The sequence below is a fragment of the Chelonia mydas genome, chromosome 18 (assembly GCF_015237465.2).
Source record: "Chelonia mydas isolate rCheMyd1 chromosome 18, rCheMyd1.pri.v2, whole genome shotgun sequence".
Lineage (NCBI taxonomy): Eukaryota > Metazoa > Chordata > Testudines > Cheloniidae > Chelonia > Chelonia mydas.
Genome location: NC_051258.2, coordinates 3530556 through 3552261, shown reverse-complemented (window position 1 = coordinate 3552261; position 21706 = coordinate 3530556). Strand labels below are relative to the sequence as shown.

Sequence of the window (21706 nt, the reverse complement as noted above, 5' to 3'; positions counted from 1 at the left end):
GTGCTGCTGAGCACACTCCCAAGCCCTGCAGGCGCCTTCAGTCTGAGTGACTCCTCTGCCCTGCAGGGCAAGCACAGTACAATGCTCACCGCTGTGCTCGTGTTCTGTGTGAGTCTAGACGGAGTGCTCACCGCACAGCCATCAGAGTCCAGGGACCAGTGGGACTTAGGGGAAGGTACAGCCCAGCAGGCAGCATGGCAGGCCAGCTGCACAGGAGATAAAAATCCGATATTAGCTTCATGCCGCAGGTTACGGCTTCACAATTCGCCTCTGAGCAATATTTTTCCTTTGTTTCCAAAGAGCTCCAGCAATTTTGGGGTGTGTGTTGCTTATTTCCCTTCTCTAGAAGGTCCTAGATGGCAGAGTCCTAGTTCTGGAGCTGCTCTTTGCCGTAGCAGCTCTGGCACATGAAGTCCTTTCACTAGACACTGGAGGCAGCTGTCCAGTGTGAACTCAAAGGAAACAGACCTTTGGAGGGAGAAACAGGAAGTGGCCAGCTCCTCTGTAGCTAGACTGTGGGGACTGGAGAGGGAGAGGACAGGCCAAAGAGCCGACTGATTGTCCTGTCCTCCAGCTCTGCCTCGCCCTCATTTCTGCTGCAAATCACTCTTTCCAATCCCTGCTGTGCTTTAGGCTTCCAGTGGTCTGGCTGTTCTGATAACATCGCCTACGGAGTGGCCTTCTCACAGTCTTTCGTTGATGTCCGGGAGAGAAGCAAAGGCGCCTCCTCCAGCAGGGCGCTCATGAATCTCCATAATAATGAGGCTGGAAGGAAGGTAATAGCTCTTCAGAACACCAGGGCAGCTGCCAGACTTGAGCCGGTGGCCACTGCCCAAGCTCCATTCCCCTTCATCTGATAGTACTAATGGCTCCAGCACTTCATTGCTCACTCTCATGTCTCTTCACCTCAAGCAGGCACCTCCATTCACTGTTGCGCTAGGTCACACTTACATCACACTTCCTGGTCTTACTGCCATACTGCATGGGGTGTATTAATGGGTCTTGGTGAGGGTGCCTCCTGCAGGCAGCTGATAGCTCTCTCTTCTTTGTGTGCTCTTTCAGGCTATCCTGAACAACATGCGGGTAGAGTGCAAATGCCATGGTGTGTCAGGCTCGTGCGAGGTGAAGACCTGCTGGAAAGCAATGCCTCCCTTCCGCAAAGTGGGCAACATGTTAAAGGAGAAATTTGATGGGGCCACAGAAGTTGAGCAGAGGAAGATCGGCTCCACCAAAGTCCTGGTGCCAAAAAACTCCCAGTTCAAACCACACACAGATGAGGACCTGGTCTACCTGGACTCCAGCCCTGACTTCTGTGACCATGACCTAAAGAATGGGGTCCTGGGGACCAGTGGCCGGCAATGCAACAAGACTTCCAAAGCTATCGATGGCTGTGAGCTTATGTGCTGCGGGAGGGGCTTTCACACAGACGAAGTGGAGGTGGTGGAAAGGTGCAGTTGCAAGTTCCACTGGTGCTGCTTTGTCAAATGTAAACAGTGCCACCGAGTGGTAGAAATGCATACGTGCCGGTGATGCCGGGATGGGCGCTCCCATCAGTCCCCGCTATAGCTGACCCTTCCTCTCCCCTGCTGGTTGCACCAGGGCTGGAGGAGGGGATCCAGACACCTCAAGGAGAGGGTTGTGTAAAGAGACACCGAGTGCAAGAGAAAGATATTTAAAGTTCCAAAAGTGATTGTTGTATTTTCGCTTGCTTTATTTATTGCCGAAGCCAGAACCCTCCTGAACTGCATGTGCTGGAAGGGTCGCACATGCGCTCGATGCTGCTGCTGGGCTGGGGCCAGGCAAGGGACCTTTGTGGTGCTTGCCCCCAAGTACCTGCCTCCGTCAGACGAACTCCCACGGACTGACCAAAGGAGCGTTTCGGTCCGCGTAGATTTTAAACTGAAACGAAACTTAGCGTTAGGCACTTTTATATTGGTCTTTTATATTACAGCTACTTCAGCCTAAAAACAAACTGCCTGAGGCTCCTGGAGCCTTTGTTCTCATATTGGCTTGTTCTGGACCACATGCCAGTAGAAGAGAGAGGACAGAGCCGGCGGAGCATCCCAAGCTGCCCTGGGTGTTGCGCTATTACCAGGAACTCTGCTGCTGAGCTGCTGGGACCAGCGGATTCCGCAGATCAGAGATCTTTGTGCAGAAGTTAAAATGTGGGGAAGGACAAAACTAGTGGTATGGTTCCTGTTGGTATTTCTTCCTGTTGTTCTGCGGTAGGGTTCTCCCTTTGGGTCTAAGCCACTGGAAGGGGTGAGGGGTGCTGTCCACCACAGAAGCAGGAGTCCGGAGAACAGAGACCCAACTGCACAGAAACTACTTCATCTACGGTGGAATCTGCTTCACCAACAGCCCCCCTGGTGCCAATATCCACTCTTGCTGTTCAGCTCCAGCTGCCCTGGGAGGCTGACGGCCTGTCCTCTCTTCCCATTCCCAGCTGATGCCTGCTGTGGTAGCAGCCTCTTACTTAGAAATAAAAGAAAAAATAATCGTGCTGGTGAGTAAGTCCATGAGTACTTCCCAGGCCCCCCACCCTCTCCATAGCCTTCACCCACAGCAAAGCCCTGAGCCCGACCTCTCCAACACTATTGCAAGCTTCAGTCCAGGCCTTGCATGTTTCCTGCCACCGCCTCCCCACCCAGTCCACTGCAACCGTGGTGCCTCCTGGGCTCCTGACCTCAGATGTAAGAGCTCCTCTGGCTGCCAGGCCAACCCACGGCCTCCACCCCACATGTACCTGGGGCTGCCTAGAGTAATGGTCCCTTTCATCTTACAGCCTTTGCCTCACTGTGGGCTCCTGCCCAGCCTGCTAACCACCCTGGGCTCCTCTCTCCACACCCCTTCCCAGCAAAGCTCAGTCCTGAGCCCAGCCACATCCACCCCTCCCCACGCCCTCTGCTTCACACAGGGCTCTGCTCCTCCTCCACAGCCTTGAAACCACAGAGGGCTCCTAGCACCACCCCCATCCATTACCCCACAGAGATCAGGTCCGGCCCCTCCCCCCAACCTTTGCCACGGGGCCCTGGCCTGACCCCAGCAGTGTTGGCCACCCCTCTGCTGTTCCTTCCAGGACAGTTTCCCCCACACCCCTGAGATCCCCCGCCCCCCCCCCCCCCGACATCTGATCCTGAAGCCCATGTGTATCTCCTGGGGTCACTAGGCTCTGCAGCCTGGACTAATTGGCTGCAAAGCGACCTTGATGCCTCCCAGGTTCTGGGTGCTGCGGGAGCAGCCAGGACCCAGCTAGGCGGGAGCAGCTCCAGGGGCTGCGTTGCTGCCAGCCTAGCTGGAGGCAGGCTGCTGCTGCTACACTCTCATACCCTCAGTAGACACTGAGGGCCATGCTGGGGGAAGGATATGGCCCAGCTATGCTGGGGCTATTCTCTGGGGGCTGTTTCTATCCCTTTCCAACATCAGAGCAGCATAATGGAGTCTTATAGGGGTCAGAATCTGCCCCAGCCTTTTAACAGGAAGTCACTTGATTTCTTCAGTTTTTCCAATTGCTGCATCTGAATCAGCCCCGGTCCCAGTGTGCAGGGTCCCAGAGACCTGGCCTCCTCCTTCACTTTCCATGTCTCTGCTCCCCGAGGGGCCCATTCTCCCTGGCCTCTCTGATGAGGACTCTGTGGAAAGAGGAATCTGGATGTGGCCAGAACCATATCCATTCTCAGCCTTTGGCTCGTAGGAGGGTGGAGTGAGCTCCAAGGAGGGGGAAACATTTCTGGAGTACTACATGTATATTGGCCTTTGCCTACTGCTGTTGTCCGGCCCTAAACACAGGCGCTGCAGAGGGGATGAGGGGCACTGGGCTATCCTTACTGGCAACCATTTGCTTTATAAACATAATGAAATGAACACTCTGAACACACCAGGAGGCTCAGTTTTTCTTAAGGCAGAGACCTAAATGCTGCTCCTCCCCCCAGCCTTCACCTTGCAGCCACGCTGGCTAATGCACTGTTCAGCTACATGATCTCTCCTTCCGCCCAAGACTAGGGTAGTACAGAGCCCTTGCTGCTGCTCGACAGTGTGAAATATTTGGAGAATTAATAAGCTGTGGGGCACTGAGGGGAGGTGGCACATGAAACAATTTCCTTCTGCATATCACTAGGTGAGAGGGAGACAGTGGAAAACGCAGATTAATCCCCAAAATCAGCCTCCAGGTGAGAGAGAAATCTGCCGTTGGTAGAGACCAAAGCAGGACTCTGACACTTGCTAACAGTTCCTCTCCTGCTAGCTGAATGGAAAACTCTGTGTGCTGATGGTGCCAACCCTCCATCTCAATGGAGTGTGGCCAGACAGACTGCCGTTCCCGATCCAGAGAAGCCCAGACTCTTCTGCTTGCCCTTGATCCAGTCTCTTTAAGACAGAGACAGGGTTAAGAGCTGAATCCATGCAGACCTTAGGCCTATATTTTCCCCTCTTCTTCCCCTTAAACAAGAGAAGAGGGGAAAGGTTAGAGGGACATGCAGACATACATGAAATCCCGTCTGTGCTATGGCAGTGATGGGATGGGGGAGCGGCTGTGGTCGTTGGAAGGACTCCAGACACGGTCCGGCTGGAACTTTTCTGACAACTGACTCAGCGCAGCAGCAGATGCTCCTCCAGAGGCTGAACTGTGTGCCCAGAATGGGCCCCTGCTCACTCTGCACGCTACACTTCCGCTCCCTGCGCAGTATGGGACAAGAAAGGATCCCGTGGAGTGAAGCCGCGCTGTGGCGCAGAAGATCACTTCTGCCTTCAGCCAACTCGACTGTAACCTCTTGGTATGTCTTGTAATAGCAAATTGCTCCAGTGCTGTGCGGAAGGGCTAAGCAGCAGACTGCAGCTGCACTGCCACCCACCCCCTCTCCAGTAAGTGCAGGCCTCCTAAAGGCAAAGAGGAAACTTCACCTGGTGGACTCAAGCCCCTTCTAACCTGGAATGCACACCTCTTGCGCCAGTTCATTCACTCTGATCTAAACAGGAGCAAACCTGCTCTGTCCTGCACTGTGGGAGTGATTTCTGTTCTGCACCACTTTGGTTTACATATGTTATTAAATCACCTTTTGCAGGTATCTGGGTTTTAACTCCCATATCAAGCTGCTGCCTCAATTCTCTGGGCTCCAGTGTGTTAAGACTGTGAGCTCTCAAGTGCCTTGAAGATTCTTTATACTATTTCCCAGCTAATGCAGTGGGGGCCGCTGACCTCAGGACGCTGGCCAAGTTTTCTGCTCGTTGTCCAGCTAGGCCGAGGGCCAAAGCTGAACGAGTCAATCCAGATCAGTGTGGAGATAATCTCTCTGCACAGGGTTTTTTCAAACTGCGATGAAAGCTGATCCCTGGAAATGTCACCCCCGATGTCCCCTGGCTCCGCAGCTCTCTGGCGCTTCTCACAATTGTATGTTTCATCACCAGCACAGCAAAGTTCCCTTTTTCTGATTTTTCTGATTTACTTTGTCTATTAAATTATGATTTTGTGCTAAATTAGCATAGGGTGTTTTCCCCCCTAGTAATGGAAAACCAGTGCTCTCTGCAAACAGCCCTTCCTGGCTGTTCTGATATGCTAGGACTCCTGCATTTAGAAGGGGAAGAACTGGTGTGAGTGAGGTCTCGGTGCCTATCTCCTCGAAATGTCTGGGAGGAGGGGCCTTCAGCTGTCACTTGATGAGCATCACCTGGGAGGCTGTGCCTGCGTCTTACCACATTCATATTCTGGAGGTCTGGGAGGATCCTGATTTTCAGGCAATGGCGGTCTCCTCTTGGTACTCCCATCACAGATATTCGGTCTGGATCTCTCATCAGTGCTAACTTGGTTACTGCGAACCCAAGTGCATTCACATCCTTCCTGTTGCCAGAGGCACCCCCACACACAAGTGCTTTACAAAGGCAGGTGGGTATTATCCCTGCTTTACAGGGGGAGAAACTGAGGCACAGGGGGACAGTGACTTACCCAGAGAGTCACTGCTGCACATGGGAACAGAACCCAGTTATCCTGACTGTTAATCTCCTGTGTTAACCACTAGACAGGCTGCCTGCTCAAGAGGGGCACGTAGCTTAAATCTTGGTAACTCTGCACCGTCATGTTGTCAAGAGTGTGGGGATAACGATCACTTTAAAACAGTCCAACATCCTCAGCCTGCAGACAGGGGTCACCGCTGATGCTTTGCAGATTCTCTGCCCTGCTCCCCACCCTTTGTGCTACACAGGCTGGCAAGGGAACCAGCCAAGGGATTCCCTGGGTGTGGAAGAGTCCCCAGCTGGGAGGACAGAGACAGTGTATTTAGCTCCTGCCATCATCTTGGGGTGTGGAGGTGGGGTGGAGGTGGCTGGAGTGTGCAGTGCTCTAGCCGTCTCCACCTGATGCAGTCTCTGGCTGCTCTTGTTTGGGCCGGGGCAGAGATCCAGGGGCCAGAGCTAGTTGCTCATTCTTGACTTCTCCTTTTCTCTTCCCCCGGGGTGCCCTGGAGGGCCGTTGGGGAGGGAAGCCATCCTGTGCTAGTGGCTTCCCTACGCTCACCAGAGCTGGCCAAGCTCTGATCCGGCTCTCCCTGAAGCTCCTAGGGCCCGGCAGTGAAGCAGACAAAGGAGCAGCCAGAGCTGTGCTCCTCCCTCCCTGCAGTGCAGATGGTGGTCGGGGGCCGTGCTGAGCAGTTGTAGCAGGGAAGGGGCAGCAGCTGTTCTGCGCGCTCCTCGGCTGCAGGGGTGTTGTTCTGTAGGGGGCACCCCCAGTTTCTTCCTGCATCAACAGGGCTGATTCCCAAGTGGCTCAGGGCTTTGCTGTCAGTTCAGAATCAAATGCATATAATCTCTTTAGCACGGTTGTCCCATGGGCCATGAGTTGGAACCCCCGGGTTTGAAGTGAGCACTAAGGCCAGAATTTTCAAAAGGGCTCAGTACTTGCAATCGGGTCCAGATTTTTAAAGGCGCATTGGGTGCTGAGGGCTTGAAAATGCCTTCCTTCTGTGGGCCCCTGGCGTCTGACATCTCCCAGGGTAACAATCTTCCCAGCTCCCCCAAATCCTGAGATTTGGCAATTCCTGTGCCCAGGGGGATTTGAGGAGGCATGTTCCCATAAACCAGAGAACTGGCCCAAGGAGTTACTGCTCCCTGCAGGCACCAGGCCACTTAACTCCTTCCCCTGCATGCGTATCTTTGGGCCTCTGTTCAGGAGACATTTGGCACGAAATCCTTGGCTATTTACCAAGGCATAGAACCAACCCTGAGGCCGAGACCTAGGGCAATCAGAAGCCATCATTACATGGGATCCTGACACATAAAGAACTAGCCCCAGAGCCATGTTCTTGTTCTACTTCTCTTCATACAAATGCCTGGGCAACAGCACAGATGAATCCTCTCAAAACCATGGCATTTCTTGAGCCTCAGGCATCTGGGAACAACCAGCTCTGTTATCTCCACACACATGCGGAGCAGCCTGTCAGGGCTCAGATTCTGGCTGTCCCCATGCTCAGCATCTCTGATTGACACTGTCAGATACATACATAACCCTGGAAAGGTGTCAACCCATGCTGCCCCAGGTCTCTGTGTGTCATGGAAATGTAGCTAGAAACCACTTCCCGTGTGTGTTCCCCCATGCCCTTGCCATCTGGCGCGGAAGCTGGGTTGCTGTAGGATATTGGATGCTGCTATCCCAAACTGTGTGGTACTCTGACTATTATTTTTGAATTTTAGTGTCCTATTTTTATACTATATAATTGGCTGTAATGTTTCCATCACATAGTTTGACTCACATTTTGGTGGCATTCACTATAAAAATGATTACTTCTTGCATTCTGGCATCTGTGTGTGGTTTGGTTTTTTCAAGCGTGACCATTGTTGCAGAAATAGAACATCTAACAAATGCAGATTCTGCAGGAAATGGCCTGAGTCCCCTCCTCCTTCACATTGTTCCATGCAGCGTTATTTCTCCTCCTGGAGACTGGCTGACTTCTCTCTTCTCCTATAACCCCTCAGTCTGTCCCACTGGACTCTGTCCTTGCCCACTTCCTGCGTGCCTTCCCTGATTCTCCTCATTCCTACTTTCTCTTCCTCATTTGCTTCCTTTCTATCAGCCTTCAAACATGCCACTGCCAACTGCCTGAAATCTTCCCTTGACTCCTATCTAGCTGTGCCACTTATATGGCCCCTATTACCAGAATGCCTGAGCACCTCCCCATCTTTATTTTATTTATCCTCCTAACACGCCCGTGAGATAGGTTCTTATCCCCATTGAGACTATGGGCTGGATCTTTAAAGGTGGTGAGGCATCTGAAGATGCTGATAGGCACCTAGAGGGATTTTCAAAAGCACTTAGGCACCAAGGCACTTTAAAATACCTTTAAAAATCTGGCCCTAGGGCCTTGCCCAAGGTCCCCTAGAGAGTCAGTGGCAGAATAGGTCTCTTGAGATCCAGGCAACCACCACCACACTCCATCTTCCTCCTCCTTCTTCTTGCTTTGCAAGCCATTGGTCGCCCACTGAGGCTGCTTCTGTCACGGCCAAGCCTCACTCTTCCTGGCCACATCCCTTCCACATGACTTCCAAGTGGCTCACCCTCCTTGTGAATGCCATGCACAATTCTCCTCACAGCTGGCCACCATTCTCCTTTTTTGGAGAAACTAAATAAGCTTCTAATAATTAAATAAATGGTATTTTTGATTGTTTTATTGATTATAAATTTAATTACTACTCAAATCCTGTCTTCCAATCTAAACAAAATAAAGCAAATCCCCTTAGGTACTTGGAAAGAGCAAGCTCTGATTGTGCCACATAAGCAGCTCCATAACTTGTGCATGTTCCTTGCTCCCTTGTTGTAACCAATTCGATTATAAGTAAGGCCCTGTGTGAATCGCGGGATGATTGTCAAATAATTGTGGCTGAGTTACGGACAAGACATGGAAAATCACAGAATTTCCACGGACCTTTATTAAGTGCAATAATTGGGAAAAGCCAAAGAAGACCAACTTGTTTAAGAAAAATTTGCTGGACCAATATAAACACTCAAGTATGTTATGTCTCCTAATTTTTTTTTGATAATCAGACATTTTGCTGCAACAATATTACAGTCATTAATGCATAGGCTGACAGCCCAAGCCGCAGCCACTGTCAGCTCAGATAGATGGGGTTCTACTGTACTAGTGGAGGGAAAAGTGTGTTACAAACCTCAAAATATGTGCAAAATTGTGGACTGTGCAAAGTAAGCTAATTAAAATCAAAATTGCAGTAGAAGCCTAATAGTGCGGGATCCACAATAGCACATAATTACATAGGGCCTGTGGGGCTCAGACTGTCCTTACTTGCTGCGTATAGTACCGTGTACACCCATGGTGCTATAGGCACAGGATGACTAATGGTAGTGAGTGCTGTGCTCCAGCATTTTGACAGAGTAATGACTGAACTCTGCTCCCCTATGTAATTAATGTTCTCCAAATTGGCATTCAGCCACCTGGAATTTAATGGGGCATCTACATACGTATTTATCACTCAGTAGTAGGGGAACCAGGAATTGGATCCAGCAGGCAGTGGGGATCCTAGGAAGGCATGTGAAGAAGGGCGGATTCATGCAGTCAGTGCAGGCCAGGAGTCTGTTCCAGAGGCACCGTGTTGGTTTTATTGGCTCTGACCTAGGTCTTCAGGGCCCTACACAGAAGATGGTTGGTAAAAGCTTGTTCTCTGGCCCTTCCGTGTTATCGGATTTGGCAATAATGGACCAGATTCATCCCTGCTGTAACTCTGCTGAAGTCAATGGACCTACACCAGAGCTGAATTTGACTCAGTGTTACTATTGATTCCTGAAGATCCCACCTTGCACTTTTTTCATCACCAGAGTTTCTCCAGGAGTCCCAACACATCACGCAGGAGGGCAGCAGTTTAAAGGGCATCAGAAATGCCCTCAGCAGGGCTATTGGTTGGAGCAGAGCCTCTGAGAGTAATGAGGTCTCATGACAGCAACAGGGAGCTCAGCTTGAGCTCCTCAGAAAGGCCTCTGGAAACGCCCTGCCAAACTCCTGCTTTAAGTGTAGGAAAATAAACCAAGCCCCCTGCGTTAGCGGAGGCTGGATTCTACCCCTGTCGGTCCACGGTGAGGGGAAGAGGTGCACGAGCTGGGAACGTACTCAGAAAATAGCCAGCGTTCAGCCCCCTGTGTTAAGACTGGGCATTTGGATAATACTAATAATGCTCTCTGGAGAGCTGGTTCACCAAGCCCACCCCTGTCACAAGAGTAGCTGAGTACCCTACATTTCTCCTCCCCCCAGGCAGTGCTACTCTCCTCCTTGTACAGAGGGAGAACTAAGGTCCAGAGAGGCGAAGGCCGGGCTGCACAGAAAGAGTCAGGCCTCTGAAAAACCCCTACAATTCACACAGCCTGAGTGGCTCCCAGGCTCCCTAGCCCACGAGTGAGGAGAGAGGCGCCGTGGACCGCAATCCACCAGGGAGCCTGGTGGGTAGGGCGCCATTGAAGTTAGCCACTCAGAGAGGCTGATGAGAGGGGTGTCTGCTAAGCCCCGCCCCTCTGAGAGGTCTGTGCACCTGTCTCTGCTAGTGAGTCGCAGCTGGGAACTCTCCGGTGCTAGGCGCCTGGGCAGGTTTTGCTGAGAAGGCAGGGGCGCTCCCTCCCAACGTGTAGCCTAGTGGTTAGGGTACTCACCTAGGCTGTGGGAGACCCCTGCCCCTGTTCAAAGTCCCCCTTCACCTGAGGGGCAGACGGGATTTGAACAGGTGTATCCTATGGCTTAGGAATGTGCTCTAACCACTGGGCTCTGGGATTGTCTGCTGTGGGCCCCCCTCAGTCTCTTCTGTTGAAACTGTTACACTGGTTAAATAATGAAAGAGTCATTTGGGCCAGAGAAAGAGCACACGTGGGATAGTAATGCTATAGCCTGGTGGTCAGAGTACTCATCCAGGATAAGGGGACCCAGGGTCCGGCCCCCTGCTCCAATGAGTCTTTAATTATTTATGCAGTGTGCAATCAATAGGAAAGACTGAGGAAGGTTGGCTTCAGAATATTCCATAGCTCAGTGGTTAGGGCAAAGAGGGGAGTTGAACTGGGGGTCACCCACATCCCAGGTGAGTACTGGACTAAAAATTATGTGGGAGGGTCCCTCCCCTTATGGCTGTTTTGTGTGAACTCGCCTGAGGGGCCTGAGCTGGTAGGTGCTCAGAGGGCATGACCTGGATCTGGCCCTGCATGTGACTTAGCAGCTGAACACCTATTTTCCCTGGTTCACAAATTGCTCTGGGGCTTAGGCAGGCATCTAGACGCCTAGAGGCAGGCAGCCGTGTGCGTGACCGCAGGCAGAAACATACGTGCTGAGGGAAATTTTACTGCAAAAATGTAGGTGCCAAGTGAGTTTAGGCCTACAAGGCTCAGTGGGAGTTTTGTGCATCTAAGTAGAGCTTAAAACTGGTACTTAGGCACCTAAGTACTTTTGTGAACCTGAGCTGAAGTGACTTGCCCCTAGTCACGCAGGCAGCCCATTGGAGAGAAGGGAACTGCATCAGCTGAGGCAATGGACTTTTATTTTATGACACTTATTTAATATATTTTTAAAAACACCCCCAAAAATTGCAATCGTGGGGGTCTCCTTAGTAACCATGTCAGCATGCGGCTGTGTCCACTGGCTGGTCTTCCCCCAAGAGCCACTATCCCATTGTCTTGTTGAAAACTATTGAGGCAGGAGCCCTGTGTGATTAAATTGGACCGCAAGGTGCCGGGCAGACTTTTAGGTGCTGTAGAATAATAAGCAGAAGAAGATGATGAAAAAAGGGAAAAACTTCAGCACCAGAAAAGCAATGAGAGGCCTGAACCCTTCTCCCCCGCTGTGGGGAGCAGTGGGGTGACGTGCTCACTGTGTGCTCACACCAAACTCTCCACTTCCAGCACCATGCAAAACTGCTGACTTTCCCCATCCTCTCTGTGACATTTCCCAGGTCACAATCTGGCCTATTGAACAGCTGGGTCCCCTAGTTCTCCAACGTGGGGGGCCTTTTACACTGCTTCGCTGTGAGAGCAACCACTCCGGGTCTGCTCCCGCACAGCCGCCAGCATGTAAATTACCCCCAGCTGTACTGCAAGCGTGATTCAGCCAGCCAGCCAGCCTGCCACCCTTGAATTACACTGCAGGGTGACACCAGCAAATTCCCAGTCCTAGACTTTCCCCCAGAAATGTGCATCTTGTACTGCCGAGCCCCTCCTGGACAACACAAGCTCATGTAAAGTCCATCATGTCATTAATAGAAAATGATAGGCACACATCTTTTTATCTCAAATGAAGTTTCCCAAACTCTTCAGTCCAAACATGCACTGGTTTAGATAAAACAATAAAACATGTTTATTAACTACAAAAAGATAGATTTTAAGTGATTACAAGTAATGGCACATAAAAGTCAGAATTGGTTACAAAGAAATAAAAGATAAAATACAAACTAATACCTAACTTATCAAGCTAAGTAAATTCAACTCAGAAGCATCTCTCTCTCTCTCACTCACACACACCACATGTTCTTTTGCAGTCTTACTGGCTGGCTGGGTGCCTTTCTGCCAGGACTCCTCCCCCTGTTCAGTGATGCTTTCTTTGTCTTTCAAACATTGTTGATGCCATGAGTAGAGATGAGGGGCGAGAGGTGATTTGGGGCCTCTGGTCCTTATTTTTATATCTTTTTCTCCTCTTTGAGAATTATCTCCAGCTAGGGTTCAGGCAATAGCCAGTCTGTTTACTTGGGAACCTCCAGCTGTTCCATTGCCAAGATATAACTTTCTCGCTCACACGCTTCTTCCTGCCAAAGAATGGCTGCTTAACCATGTGATGGCCCATTTGATTTTGCTGACACCTCACTGAGGCATCAGTTTGCCTTTTATCTCTGAGGAACTGGTTTGTGCTGCTTTTCTACACTTGGCGCATGTCTCAATAAGGTCACACAGTAGAATATTATAACTTTACTTGCAGTGTTGCCACACATATTTTACCAGGACAATAATGACCAGCAAATTATGAGTTTTCAAATCATACCTCACAAGGCACACTGTATACAAAATTGACCACAGTCTTGTAAAAAGAGTGACCATAAGTGAAAGTTCATGCTCAAATAAATTTGTTAGTCTCTAAGGAGCCACAAGTGCTCCTTTTCTTTTTGCGGATACAGACTAACACGGCTGTTACTCTGAAACCTGTCATGAGGGGACAGACTGTCACACTCTTCTTTTACCCAGTGGGCCCTGGACCCCAACATTTGCCTTCAGCTATCTCCTGGCAAAGTCCTAGACCCCTTCCAGCATCTTCAGAGAGGCCGGCTGACCTGCTTCTCCCATCTTGGAGCACACTGGCTGCCCCTATTCACTCTAGCTCTTCAGGGGGGTGGCTGCCTTCTTGTTCGACCATTCAACAGGACCGGAAAGATCTCCACCTGCTCTGCTATTACCTCTCCCAAAAGCCCTAGGGCTTGAGACATCCCAGGTGGCAACTGAGAGATAGGAAACCTTTCCCTGTTACCAAGGTTCTTGGGCTCCAGCTTGAGCTATGGGCATCTCACTCACTCATTGCGTGGAGGGACTGCAGACCTCTGTGGCACAGAACTACAGGAAGAGCAGTCCTGTCTCCTCATGGTGTACATTGATTTTGTTAATAAGAATGTAAAGGGATAATACCTGCTTATCACATACTGTCTTGGGCACCCCATATCCCCAAGGGTGGCATAACTCCTAAATCCCCCAGCCTCGGGGGCTCAGTGACCCACATTCAGGCCAAAAGGCTCTTCTTTGCACTGAGTTCCTCCAGCTAATGGCTGGGTGTGTGAGCTAACAGTCCCTATGACCTCCAGGACATTACAGTTTATAAATAGGGGAAGGCAAGGATCTGCAGACAAAGAGGAAAGTTAGGGGTAAATAGAGGGGGAAGGTCAGGAAGCAGGGACCAGAGGAAAACACCGGGGAGTCAGGGTAACATGTAAATGAGTGGCTAACCAATTGCACAGCAACAATTAAACACAACCACTGTCAAAGGCCAAGCAAGTGAACAGAATGGGAATGCCCCGTCCCCCAAGGGTGCCCACAGGTGTAGCTGGCTGGTGGAGGTGGAGCTCAGTGAGAAGGGCTGGAGTCCCTTGCTGGGAAGCTGACAGTTCTCCCTTTGTGAGGGAATGAGTCCAGGGAATCCACAAGTCCGGGCCGGCCCCTGGCTTTCAGTGCAGGGGGGGTCCTACTGGGCCCACCAGCAGTCATTCCTCACAGGTGCAGTGGAGCCCTTGGGCTCAGGCTCTTTGTTGTGGAGCTGGGAGCTCCGGGTCAGTCTGAGAGAGACAAAATGGCACCACCTCATCTGCTGCAGGGACCATCTCCAGGGCTGCCTCCCCTCCAGCTGCTGGAACCCAAACCCCTGGTGCCAGCTCTCTCCACAAGCACAGCCAAGCTCAGCACAAATGCTGGGGAGGTCCCAACCAGATGCAGGCCTTGCAGTGGGTCATCCAGGTATGTCAATCAGGCTCTGGCTCGGTAATGCCTCATCCTCCCAAACCAGGTGTCTGAGGTGGTTGGCCCCCGCCATGTGCAGGCAGTTTCTGGGACCTGCAGTGGGTGACCTGCTTGTCAGTCAGGATCCTGGTCTGGTCTCCACAGGCAGCCACCATTTCATTCCAGTGTCTGATTCTGTGCTTCTCCTCGTGGAGCTGCTTCTCTCACGCCCCCAGACTGGGGAGGGATCACTGGTTCAGATAAGGGAGAATGACATAGTTATCCCATTTCAATGGAAGTCACTCTTCCTGCTCAAACAGACGGTGTATAAAAGGTTTGACGGAAGGCTCTACTTATATTTTCCTTTCAGAGCACAATGCTTTTGATGGAAGGTCACAAACAGGTGATCTTATGTGCTAGGAACATTGCTTCATTAACAATGAGCCAGGCTTACATGCTAGCTGCCTCGCTTTATCTTGCCGCTGAACATGTAGTTCTGTTCCAAGTAGTAACATTGTGTTTTCACATCTGAATAGCTCTGCAGTAACGTAGACAAGTGGGGAATAAATAGGAAAGAATGGGCCCGCACAGCAACGGGGCTGTGTTCTGTGCCCAAGGAAAGTTCTGCATTGCTGCTGAGGTTTTTCGACTCCAGCAGAAGAGTAGAGCAGATGGAAGAAAAGGACCCAAAATCTAGAGGGCTCAGTGGAATGCAGAGAGCGTGAGAGACCTGGGTGTGGTCTATTGGAGCTTGTGGCTGATGAGATGAAATGGGCTGGGCAGGGAGGCAATCCACCACCATGAAGATTAATAAAGAGCAAGGACTGTACAGAAGCATTGATTTTAGATACACAGTATGTTAAGGGATAGGTTGGGTGCTTGTGGCGGCTTCTCCATCACTGACCATTTTCAAACCAGGATTGGATGTGTTTCTAAAAGATCTGCTCTAAGAATTATTTGGGGGAAGCTCTATACAATAGTCCCTTCTGGCCTTGGAATCTATGACTCTATGGGGCCATCACACCTAGAATATTGTGTTCCTCTCTGGGCAACTTTGTACCAGAAAGATCCTGACAAACGGAGGATTTCAATAAAGAGCACATGAATGGCTCGAAGGGCTTGACCTACAATGTGTGTGTCTAGCTTGGCCAAATGACTGTGTAAGTGCTGGAAGAAAGAATGACCACCACTTCTGAATATTGAAAGGTTGAAAACCCCAAGGGGGATTGTTATTTAGCATACGAAAGGGGATAATAATAGGAAGCATAGGATGCAATTATGAAAGGTGAGATTTAGGTTGAATATCAGGAAGAGTTTCCTGACAATGTGAAGTGTTTGGCTGTAGAACAGTGGAAGTGGTGGAAACTACATTGCCTGGACATCTAATACTAGCCTGGCTGGTTCCGTACAATGTGCAGGAGCCAAGACTCCACAATATGATGCAACTCAGTTCTGTAGGGAGGCCCTTAAGCTTTCTGTGACCGGCTAGAAATTCTTCCACAGTTTGATTTCCATTAAAAATGGGAGGTGACAGGACTTCGGGGTCTGAACCAAACATGAAAATGAAAACTACAATCAGCCAGCACCACCTTGGGTTATTTTTTTGTATTAAATTCAGTTTGTGTCTGTGATGAAGTGGGAATGTTCTTAATGTTTTCTCTGAATACTGGGTGGGTGCCTCAGTTTCCCCTGTGCATTTCTTAAGTATCTAGGTGGTGGGATAAGGGAGTGTGATTGTTGCAGAGCCCTAGAGAGCCAGTGTGATGGTGTCTGCACAGAGAATGGCCAACACCCTGTCTCCTGGCAACTGATGGCCTGGGCCCCTCGTCTGCAAAGGTGCCAGCTGAAGGTGTTGGGGAACAAAGAGATCAGATGGCCTCCTGGCCTGGGAAAGAGACAAAGGCAAGTGGAGAGGCTGGAGAGTTTTCAGTTTGGAGCTGGCTGGGGAAATGGAGGGAGGCCCAGATGGGGCTCTGGGCTCACTGCCCCACAAGACGGACCTGACTGAGGGGTCCTGTTCTCTGTACCTACAAGCTCTGTTTTAGACCATGTTACTGTCATCTAATAAACCTTCTGTTTTACTGGCTGGCTGAGAGTCATGTCTGACTGCAGAGCTGGGGTCCTCTGGCTTCCCCAGGAACCCCGCCGGTGCGGACTCGCTGTGAGAAGCGCACGGTGTAAAGAGGGGATGCTGAATGCTCCGAGGTCAGCCCCAGGAAGGCCAAAGTTGTGTAAGCTTCTTGCCTTGGAGACAGTCTGCTCACAGAGAGGAGGCTACCCCAGAGTCCTGACTGGCTTCATATGGAGTAGTTCCAGAGCATCACCCGGTGACTCCGTGACAGTTTCACACTGTCCCACATTTCCAGTTTTGAACATGCTGTAGATTTTTGCACTGATAGGGCAGAACTGCCTGGTAGAATTTGTCAAAGGAGAGAAGCTGCAGGGTTTGGCAGTTGGAGATTGTGGGATAAGCACCTTAGTTGATTGTTTCTACTAGAAAGATCAGCAGTGAAACAGTAAAACAGTCACACTGAGATGACTCTTGGTTCAGGCTGCCTGCAGACTCAGGCCTGCCAAGCATCAGTTAACTTCAGAAACAAGACTTGAGTGTTTGTTAGTTGCCAAGAAGGATGGAAACATTATTTTTTAAAGCAGTAACACTTGGATTTTGAAACACAATCCTATGGCAAGGAGTGGATTGCCTGGCCAGTGCTGCAGCCATAGAATCACAGAATACATTGGCCCTTGACAAGATGGAGCAATCCTGCACTGGCAGAGGAACCATCCAGTGTCTTGGGAGATGGGGAGGAGCTGGGAACTACTAAAGACTTCAGAAGGGAAAGAGGGGTTGGCTGCCATCATGCCTACCTGAGATATCTAAACATTAAGTGGGGGGATGGTAGAAGAAAATGGAAGTTTCAGAAGTGTGAAATGCCTGGAAGCTGCAAAAACTATTTTAAAACACCGTAATAGAGGCACAAAGTAAATGAGTACTCCAAATATAAAAATACATGAAGAGGAACAAAAAAATGTCATCATGGCTAAACAGCAGAGGGAAAAGAGCAGTTGGGGCAAAAAGGCATCCTTTAAAAACTGGAAGTCAAATCCTACTGAGAAAAATAGAAAGGAGCATAAACTCTGGCAAGTCAAGTGTAAAAGTATAATTGGGCAGGCCAAAAAAAATTTGAAGAGTAACTAGCAAAAGTCACAACAACTAACAGCAAAAAAAAAAAAAAGTACATCAGAAGCAGTAAGCTTGACAAATACTCAGTGGGGCCACTGGACAATCCAGGTACTAAAGGATCACTCAAGGAAGACAAGGCCATTTTGGAGAGGCTACATGAGTTATTTGCATTGGTCGTCACAGCAGAGGATGTGAGGGAGATTCCCACACCTGAGCCATTCTTTTTAGGTGACAAATCTGAGGAACTGTCCCAGATTGAGGTGTCATTAGAAGACGTTTAGAACAAATTGATAAATTAAACAGTAATAAGTCACCAGGACCAGATGGTATTCACCCAAGAGTGCTGAAGGAACTCAAATGTGAAATTGCAGAACTGTGATATGCAACTTATCACTTAAATCATCATCTGCACCAGATGACTGGAGAATAGCTGTGTAACACTGATTTTTTAAAAAGGCTCCAGAGGTGATCCTGGCAATTACAGGCCAGTGAACCTAACTTCAGTACAAGGCAATTTGGTTGAAACTGTTGTAAAGAACAGACTTATCAGACACATAGATGAACACGATATGTTGGGGGAAGAATCAGCATGGCTTTTGTGAAGGGAAATCATGCCTCACCAATCTATGTGAATTCTTTGAGGGTGACAATAAAGCATGTGGACAAGGGTGATACAGTTGATGTAGTGTACTTGCCTTTGACAAGTTCCCACACCAAAGGCTCTCAAGCAAAGAAAGCCATCATGGGATAACAGGGAAGTTCCTCTCATGGATCAGTAACTAGTTAAAAGACCCAAAACAAGGGGTAGGAATAAATGATCAGTTTTCACAAGGGAAAAAGGTAAATAGTGAGGTCCCACAGGGATCTATACTTGGGCCTGCGCTGTTCGATATATTCATAAATGATCTGAACAAGGGAATAAAGAGTAAAGTGACAAAGTTTGCAGACGATACTAAATTACTCAAGATAATTAAGTTCAAAGCTGACACTTACAAAGGGATCTCGCTAAACTGGGTGACTGGGTGACAAAATTTAGATGAAATTCAGTGCTGATAAATGCAAAGTAATGCATATTGGAAAACAATCCCAATTATATGTAACCCTTCTGCCAGGTGGAGTTGGCAGCAACAAGGGTTTGGTGCAATATCATGAGGTTCCTTTATAACAATACAACACAGAACTGGCTTGATCCCCTGCCCAGTAACACCTGGGTACTTCTAAGAGTCAATAATACTTCCCCTCTCACAAGCACCGAGTCTGTGGGTAGACAAGAAACTTTTAATAAAAAGGGGAAAGTAACCCGGAATTAACTTGAGAAAACACCACAAGCAAAATTCATAAGCATAAGACCATGAGCAAAACACCCACCCCAGAGTAGGTTGGGCAGTGTCCTTCTGCCTCAGGTTCTCACTTTCCAGTGAGAAAATCCAACAAGCAAAACTTCCTTTAACGTGCCCCTCTGCCTCCACCATACCCCACTCACATTAATTGTCCTTGGCAGCAAAGATGCAGAGTTCAGAGATGCATTCTCATGAGTTCACCTTCCATGCATGGGCAGGGCCGGCTCTAGCTTTTTTGCCGCCCCAAGCAAAAAAAAAAAAAAAACAACCACCCAGAATGCTGCCCCTGGAATTGTGCTTCCCCAAGCACGTGCTTGGTTTGCTGGTGCCTAGAGCCGGTCCTGCTCATGGGGGGAGGGCACCTTGCTCATTCCACCAGCTACTCACTCGCACCATGAGCTGCTCACTCCACTGCAGTATCTGGGCTATCTTGAAGTCCCACCACTTAACACAGCTCTCTGTGATTTCAGCTGTTAGCAGGGGATCCTCGTTGCTAGTGCAGACTAGGTAATCTCTTGCATCAGAGACACTGCCCCAAAGCAGATTTAATGCTTAGGCATGATTATCAGTGACTTCAGCTCTCTTGATCTGCAACAAGACTCTCAATTTAGTCTTAAGCAGCTCTATCATTACACAGTGGAAAAGGAGAGATCTAGAAAGCTTAGGCAAAGCCCACACCACTGGATACACACATCTATCCCCACCCTCTCTCATCCCCACTGGGCTTTGGCACCCCTGCCCTCTGCCTAGCGAGTGCAGTTAAGTTGGGGGTGAGTCCCTCAATCAGGGCATGCCAAGAACAATTCTGCTGTCCTTTATTCACACAACAAGGGTAACACTTTATTATCCCTGCCTTCCAATAACAAAGTGACTTGTGATCCAACACCAGCCAAAAGTGATCAATCGGGCAAAGCAGCTCCATCATGCTGCGAACCTAGGTAGAGTGGGGGGGTCCATGTAAAGAAGGTCAGTTCCTGAAGTCTTCTCCCCCAGCTCATCACTATATGTCAGGGAGAGCTCATTCGGACTCTTCTTACATAGACATACAAAATGATGGGGTCTAAATTAGCTGTTACCACTCAAGAAAGAGATCTAATGGAGTCATTGTGGATAGTTCTCTGAAAACATCCATTCATTGTTCAGCAGCAGTCAAAAAAGCTAACCGAATGTTAGGAACCATTAGGAAAGTGATAGATAATAAGACAGAAAATATCATAATGCTGTTCAATCCATGGTACACCCACACATTGAATTCTTCATACAGTTCTGATAGCTCCATCTCAAAAAAGATATATTAGAAGTGGAAAAGTTACAGAGAAGGGCAACAAAAATAATGAGGGGAACAAGAGGGGATGAATCACTCAAAAATTGCCCTGTTCTGTTCATTCCCTTTGAAGCATCTGGCATTGACTGCTGTCAGAAGACAAGATACTGGGCTAGATGGGCCTTTGGGCTGACCCAGTATGGCCATTCTTATGTTCTTATAAGCTTTTGTATGGGAAGGAAGTTCTACTGGGTAGAGAGGAGATCTAGACCAAAGGCATGTTTGTGAAGGAGACTGTATTATGAAGGAGGAGGATCCCTGCGCAGGTCCTCTCCAGGGTTCACTTGAATCTGGATCAGATTGCACAATTCACCATGTCTTGAACTCTGCTGCACTTGGCTGCAGTGGGACAGGATGATGGAAGGTAGGAATCTGTTGTGCATGGGCTTATGACAGCTCTTGCAATGTCCAGAGGGCATCAGAGCATCTGCCAGGATAGTTTTACAGGGCTTTATTACAGGAGGATAGGTGAGACTCCTGACTTCCTCACCAACTGTGAGGATTAGGCCCAATTTCAGCAATCAGTGGCCATTAAGCTTCCAAGCATGGGGGAGTTTCACCACTGCAAATCAAGGCTATCCTTGTCTGCACTAGGGGTTAGCACCAGGACAGCTACTCCAGTTGCTGGTTGTCAGTGGCTGAAATCAAGGCAAAGCCCACAGACAGAGAAGGGCAAGACCCCAAGAGAATTAAGTGCTAGCCTTCTCTGACCCTGTAATGCGATTCTGAACTAGAGTAGCAAGGACAACTGGCCAGAAAGCAGATGAATCTTGGTTCATAACAGATAGCTCATAAAGAGAGCGAGGACAGTGGGGTTGAGGGCAATGTCTGTCAGCTCTATAGAAATTGTCTTGCATGGAGCATAGACTGCGCTTTGCCTTTAGAGCCAGCCAGGTCATGTCTGGGGTGCCTGTCAAGCTGTTTTGCAGTGGCTCAAGGGCGAGAGTACTAACCTCAGGGCAGACTGTTAAGAAGCAGGGCACACAACCCAAATTGACTGTGAGTTCTATACTTAGATTTTACCGGCCAAGTATCAAGTGCAGATTCCTCAGGCACAATAACAACCTAAACATGGAGTCACAGACAGTCCCCTTGGGTACTCCAATCTAGCTTGTCACCTAGGCAAGCTTGCCATTGTGACAGATGATTCCTTATGCCAATAATCACAACCATATTCAGGTTACTCCCAGTCCCAAAGGACCAATCACTTACCCCAAGTCACTTGCACCTTAGATCTCACACCAAAGACAACGCTTGTAGCTAATCCTATAATAAGCTAGCTAAAGATTTATTAAGTAGGAAAAAGAAATAAGGAAGTTATTTACAAGGTTAAGGCAGGTAAACACACACACGCACACACATGAGTTACAGTCTTAAGTTTCAAGAGATAATAGAAGCTTGTATCGTAAACAAGCGCTATATGTCCC

At 49.3% G+C, this 21706-nt stretch overlaps 1 protein-coding gene across 3 annotated transcripts in view; it reads left to right on the top strand.

Annotated features, from left to right (window-relative positions):
• Positions 1 to 2803, top strand: part of WNT4 (Wnt family member 4) — a 28973-nt gene extending 26170 nt beyond the window's left edge. For all 3 annotated transcript variants that reach the window (XM_043531789.1, XM_037881178.2, XM_043531790.1), the window contains exons 4-5: positions 634 to 776; positions 1063 to 2803. In XM_043531789.1, the coding sequence (XP_043387724.1) occupies positions 634 to 776; positions 1063 to 1530 (611 nt within the window). In that variant the 3' untranslated portion in view covers positions 1531 to 2803. The remainder of the gene's footprint in view (positions 1 to 633; positions 777 to 1062) is intronic.
• The last annotated feature ends 18903 nt before the right edge of the window (positions 2804 to 21706 follow it).